We start from the raw sequence: 6,366 nt of genomic DNA, 5'->3' as shown, positions 1-6,366 counted from the left end.
CTCTTACTTCGCTTCCTCTCTCCTTCCTTCCCTCAGTCCCCCCTTCCTTCCTTCCTTCCTTCCTTCCTTCCTTCCTTCCTTCCTTCCTTCCTTTTCCTTCCTCCCGCCCTCCCTCCTATTTCCTTCCTTCCTTCCTTCCTTCCTTCCTTCCTTCCTTCCTTCCTTCTTTCCTTCTTCTCCCCCTCCCTCCCTTCCTCCTCTCCTTCCTCCCTTCCATTTATTTTCTTCTTTCTTTCTTTCTTTCTCTCCCTCCCTCCTTCCTTTTTTCCCGTCCTTCCAGCCTGCCTGCCTTCCTTCCTTCCTCCCCCCTCCCTCCTTCCTTTTTTCCCGTCCTTCCAGCCTGCCTGCCTGCCTGCCTTCCTTCCCTCCCTTCCTCTTCCTTTCTCCTCCCTCCCTCCCTTCTTTTCTCCCCCTCTCCCCGACCCTAAAGGAACTTGATCGTGGAGAGTTTTTTTATTCAGAGGGGAGCGCTTTTGTCTTCCTCTAAAGCTGAGAGTGTGTCACCCAGTGGATTTTCTGGCCAAACTGGAAATCCCAGAGTCGTGGTCCAACACTCAAACCACTAGGCTACACTGGCTCTCCTGGCAGGGAGGAATCCTCTTGGTTAATCCCACTTAGAGTCAACCAACCCATTCAAGGTGACCAGGTGCCCTCTTTCTTCCTGGACCTGTCCTACATTTCCACCTTCTATCCAGGAGGAGTTTCAAAATGTCCTATTTTGAGCATGGCTAATAAGCATGAATTTATATTTAATAAGAGTCTTTTTAGCTTTGATTTGGCAATGCCCACCGTTTTTCTGGATTGTCCCACCTTTGAGTGCTTTGTCCTCCTTTGCAGTTGTGACATCTGGTCCCCCTGAACCCATTCAGTTTTGGAAAAGTGAGTTAACACATTGGTTAGTCCCATTGATTCAATGAGTCTATGTGCAAACACCAGAGGATGAGGGCTCAGAGCTAACCTGGGTTTACTGCCTAAGCCTTTCCCCCCACATTATTTGCAAAACAAGAGAGATATGGAAAGAACACTCTTTCTGAAACAGAGACCTTGAGGGCACTTGCATGTCTTCTTGTTTTTACCAAAGATATGTGCAAACCAAGCTTATTCATGGTTGTTGTTGTGCGCCTTCGTTTCAGATTTATAGTGATCATAACATAAACCTATCATGGTTTTTGTTTGGACAAGATTTGTTCCAAAGGGGGTGTGTTGCCTTTGTTTTCCTCTGAGGCTGAGAGAGAGTGACTTGTCCAAGGCACCCAGTTGGTTTCCACAGCTGAAGGAGATTGGGACCCAAATCTGCAGAGTCCTGGTCCAACACTCAAAAATCTACGCTGGTTCCCTTATTCATGTTTTGTGGTTGTTGTTGCTGCTGTGTGCCTTCCAAGTCTTTTCAGACTTATGGCGACCCTATTGTGGGGTTTCTTGGCAAGATTTCTTCCCATGAAGTTTGCCATGGCCTTCCCCTGAAGCTGAGAGTGCGCGACTTGCCTAAGGTCACCCAGTGGGTTTTCCATGGCCAAGCTGGGAGTCTCCAAACCTTGTCTCCAGAGTTGTAGGCCAACACTCAAAGCACTATGCCACACTGGCTCTTTCATGTTTACTCAAAAGCAAATCAGAGGAAGGCAAAGGCAAACCTTCTCTATATAAGTAATTATAGCAACACTTGAGACCAGTGCAAGGAAGCCGCTCCACTTAATGGCACCCACCCACATTAAGAGTCTTTGCAAGAGAAAAAGGTTGCAACTGTGGTCAAAGTCCTGCATCCCATATGATCAAGGTGCCTTCTTCCCTGCCTCTTGAAACAAGTCCCTACATGATTTGAGTAGCAAATCACTTCCTGCAGACAATAGTGTGCTCCACCAATGAAGTGACAGATTCAAGCGGTTATGGTGGAAGGCCTTGGCTTCTGTATTATGCCTTTGTTGTTACTGGTGTGCACTGTACATCCCCTTGCCAGGAAGAGACTTTAACTGAAATTCTCAAAACAATTGTCTCAAGGAGAAGAGAGGGGGAAAAACAAGGATCCCAAATGTTCTAAGAGCAGAAGGAGGAGGCATGCTTGCAATTCTTCTGATGAGAGGCAGGGCTGAGAAGGGCTGGCATCACTGAGGAATACCAAGAGGGCACCTTCTGGCTGGGGAGATGTTACTGGATGGCAGCTCCCATCATCTCGCATCAGTGATGATGGGTGATAGATGAAATTCAACAAAGTGGGGAGGGCTCTGGAATGCCCATTTTTAGGAAAGTTTGCCATGTGTCTGTGATTAGAACAGACCCAACTCAGAAATTAGTAAGCACCTAAGAGTGCTCTTGTTTATCAGCGTCCAGATCATTCCAGTCTCGTTTATAAAACGTGTGTGCCTCACAGACTGATCTCTTTCATCACACTGCAATATGCATTTATTTTTCTTTACAGGCATTACACTTTTGACTGTTGTCAATGTTTTGAATGTTCTGCCTTAAACAGAGCACAAGTGAAAATACAGCAAGGGGAAAGTGTCTATCTTGTGCTTGACCTTATGTACTACTTTTCCACTGAAGGGTTTCCCCCAAATTCCATTAAAACGAGTCCTCTCATTTTGAACTGTGTTCCTACATAAAAATGTACAGAATAGCATCCTTACTACCAAATATGTCTGTATGAGCATATTGCTGAAGCATCAGTTTCTCAATAGTGGAGTAGATGTCTGAACGCACAAATGTAATCTATTGCAGTTGAAGGTGACATCAAGTGAACTTTAAAGCATTTCTAGGTGTTTTGCATTGCAACGGTTCATTTGTACATGCAAATAATTAAGGCTGTGCATAAATCCCCAATTCAGTTTGGTATCCAGTTTGGTGATCTGAATCTGGGTATGATTCAGATTAAATTGAACTGGACCCACTCCATTCTGATTCAGATTTGGGATTACAGATTGCCCGCCCTTCCCCATTGACTCACTGGGAAATCCCAAAGGCTATAATGTTTAAAAGTCTAATATCAGAAGGGAAACTCCAAAGATTTTTGTAGCTTTAAGAAAAGAGCAACTACCACAACCAATTTTAAAAAGGGTTTTGTTGACTGTCCTGACAGTGGCCCCTCCAGCATCAGTCAACTGATATATAATCATATGACCGCTGTTTTACAGGAACAATCCAGCAGCAAACTATTAGTATTTTAAGGCAGGTTTTTACACACATTTGTTGTTTACAGTGAAGGCAGACAGCAATCCTGGGATCTGCTCCCATCTCAAAGTGATCCCAGACAACACTCTGGTTTTTCTGTGGTGACTCAGATTGCCTAACTTCTAACACCTAGTAACAACAACATGGAATTGGATGGAAGAATAGATTTCACTAGCACCCAGAGACTTAAGAAGACAAAGGGAAACCAGAAGAATAAAATATGTGATTCAATGAAACAAAGGAAATTAAAAGACTGAGTGAAACCAACTCGGATGACAATCCACAATTCCTTGCATCTTTACAAACCCATTCCGTAAACACTGCAATGAGTGTCAGGGTGATTCTTAACGCAGATTATACAACAGAAACGTCAGTGAGCACAACACAGCTTCCCTCCTCCCCCTCTGCATCATACCACCTTGAAGTTTTCCTTATATGGTCAGGTTGGGACACAGTGGGAGGCTTTTTACTACATATTTTTTAATATCTGTATCTCCAGATCAGTTGAAAACACTTTGGGCTATACCATTCTACTCCAGAACCAAATTTGGCCAAAGCCATTCCAATCTGGAGCTCTCACAAATCAGCCTAACTCTAAATCATCCCTTTTCATTGGGGATTTTGGTGAATTGGGTGAACAGCCCTAAAAGTCATTTGCAAATGTTGCAGCTATCAAGGGATGAATATGCATGTCTGAACTACTCAGATCTCCTATAGTTTCTGATTTGACCTTATTTTCTGGTATTCTAATCTGTAAACTATTCTGAGTGCCTTGGTTGAAAGAAGGGATATAAATGTAATAAATAAGTCCTGGGAAAAAAACTCTTCCTAAAAATGTTCTACAAAAGTTAACAGAATGAAAAGTCTACCATTTGTTTTCTGAATTAAAATGTTAGAGTTCAATTTAATAACTAGCTGCATTTGCGTTTCCCTTTTCTGGTATGCTTCATGGTGCAAGTTTCATGCCACTGACTTCTTTTCCTGTCAGCAGTGTTCTGGAGAGCAAAACATGTTTATAGGAGAACAGGGAAGACTAAAAAGTGCAGATATTGAATCAAATAGATACCCCCAGTGTATATGTTTGTTTAAAAAATGGGGAAAGAATTGTTAAGCAGCCATTAAACTGGATGATTAAGTCAAGAGTTCAGTAATTAAGAAAATAAGACATCCTCCTCTGACACAGATTTTGCTTTGGCTTGACAAAAAAATCTAAGGACCCTGTGAATGAAGCATATAATTAATAATTTTCTTATAATTTTCACAAAATGATATTTGAACAACCAGGTAGGCATTATGCAACTAAAAACTTTAATTCTATGATATAAACAATGTAAGAAAGACCACAAAGATGTTGTAAATGTTGAAACTTTTACTTGGAAAGTTCAGCAAGTGTATGTTGAAAGGGACAAATACATCAATAAAGTACTACAAGGAATACCGACAAAGTCTTTAAAATGTTGTGCTTGTAGATGGCTAAGCCAGCTTCCATAAACACAATCTTAGCTGCAAACCTAAGGGATATTTAGATGTGAAATTGAAGGCATCAACAATGTAATGCAATAAAATCCACATACAATAAAGACAGAACAGTAACCTTGCTTCATCAAACCTTTCACACAAAGGTATTAATTCACTTGTATCCTGCAGTACAGTTATAAAGCAACAAATGGATCATATCAAATCTGATTAATAAAAATGTACAGAGTTTAAAAAGAAAGATTATCATCTGAAAACTAATCAGATGGTAATTGTGATAATAAAAACACAATTGTTTCAAATGGCAGAAAGTGCCTAAAGTCTAATTCCAGTTGTATCTTCCAGAAGAGGATGGCAATGGGTAAGGTCTTCCATAACCCTGCAAAGGCCACAAAAGACAGTATTACTTTATGTGTTTTAGACATAATATTAAGCAGCAGTGGTTCAAAAGAAAAGGGACATGCAAGGGAGGGCAAGATCCAGTAAAACATACACAACTGATGTCCCAATGATTTTAATGAGAGAAATAACATATGCTTAACTATCTCATTAAATCAAGACGTTTTATATATGTTAGTTGACAATTCTTGTGGGTTTTTAAAAGAACTAGAGTTTTATGATTTTAAGTATATAACCATTAAAAAGGAGAAGCTTGGTAGATGTAATAATTTACTACATGCAGGTTTAAATTTAGTTTTCATTTAATTAACTGCCTGAGCCCTGGGGTGCATTTTCTGTTCAGCAGAAAGAAATTGCTATTAAATTTCTTAGTTAATATAATGTATAGCCTTGGACAAGAATCCTGCCATTTTAACTATAGAAAGCAAAGAGTTAATTCTAAGAGAGCACCTAAGGACAGAAGAGATATGATGGATTACACCAAAAGCCTATCTAGTCTTCATTCTGTTACCACAGTGACCAACAAGACATCTAAGGGATGCCCACCATCAAGACACGACCACAACAGTTTCCCAGCAACTACATTTAGAGGCACATTGTCTCTGATACCAGAGGTAAAATACAATCATCATGAATGTCACTGGAAGCTTTATCCTCCATCAATTTGTCTTATCCTCTTTTCAAATAATCCCAGTTGTTGGTGATCACCAGATCTTGCAATACTGAATTCTACAGTTTTACTGTGTGTACTGTGAAGTAATACTTTCTTTCATCTTTTTTGGTTGACCTTGGATTCTACTGCTATAACAGAGGGAGAGAAACCTTTCCTGATTCACTTTGTCATGCTATGCATAATTTTATACATACATCCTCCCTTACTAATCTTTTTTTCTAAGTTAAAAGCACCAAACATTATAATCACATGGAAATTGGTCCTTTCATTCAACCATTTGGTTGTCCTTTTCTCCAAATATGTACAGCAGGAATGGGAAGCATGTGGGACTGCAGGTCCCAGTAGCACTAGTTCCATAGCATCTGGAGGTTTCGATGATTTAAACTCTGGTATATTATCCTAATGCTTTGATGTTAGGTTTATGATATGAAATAACCCTACAGTTTCTGTGAAGAAGTAAGTTCTGTAAAATGTCCATATGCTGTTTCTTAAATAGTCTTATAATTTGAGCAAATTCTCAGCAGTAGGAGGCCTGACTAATTTGATCTCCTGAGAACTTGCACATGATCTAACTATTGTCATGCCACAAGTAAGCAACTAGTCCCTGTGGCACATGTGAGTAAGCAGACACTATGTAGAAAGACCTATAGCTCTGC

At 40.4% G+C, this 6,366-nt stretch overlaps 1 protein-coding gene across 1 annotated transcript in view; it reads right to left on the bottom strand.

The window, feature by feature from the left end:
- Positions 1-4,516: 4,516 nt before the first annotated feature.
- Positions 4,517-6,366, bottom strand: part of XRN2 (5'-3' exoribonuclease 2) — a 125,897-nt gene continuing 124,047 nt past the window's right edge. Inside the window, exon 29 of the mRNA XM_042461436.1 lies at positions 4,517-5,017. Within this exon, the coding sequence (XP_042317370.1) occupies positions 4,961-5,017 (57 nt within the window). The 3' untranslated portion in view covers positions 4,517-4,960. The remainder of the gene's footprint in view (positions 5,018-6,366) is intronic.

Source organism: Sceloporus undulatus, chromosome 4 (genome assembly GCF_019175285.1).
Source record: "Sceloporus undulatus isolate JIND9_A2432 ecotype Alabama chromosome 4, SceUnd_v1.1, whole genome shotgun sequence".
Classification (NCBI taxonomy): Eukaryota; Metazoa; Chordata; class Lepidosauria; order Squamata; family Phrynosomatidae; genus Sceloporus; species Sceloporus undulatus.
Note: the sequence above shows the minus strand (reverse complement) of the source record. Positions and strands in the feature narration are given on the sequence as shown.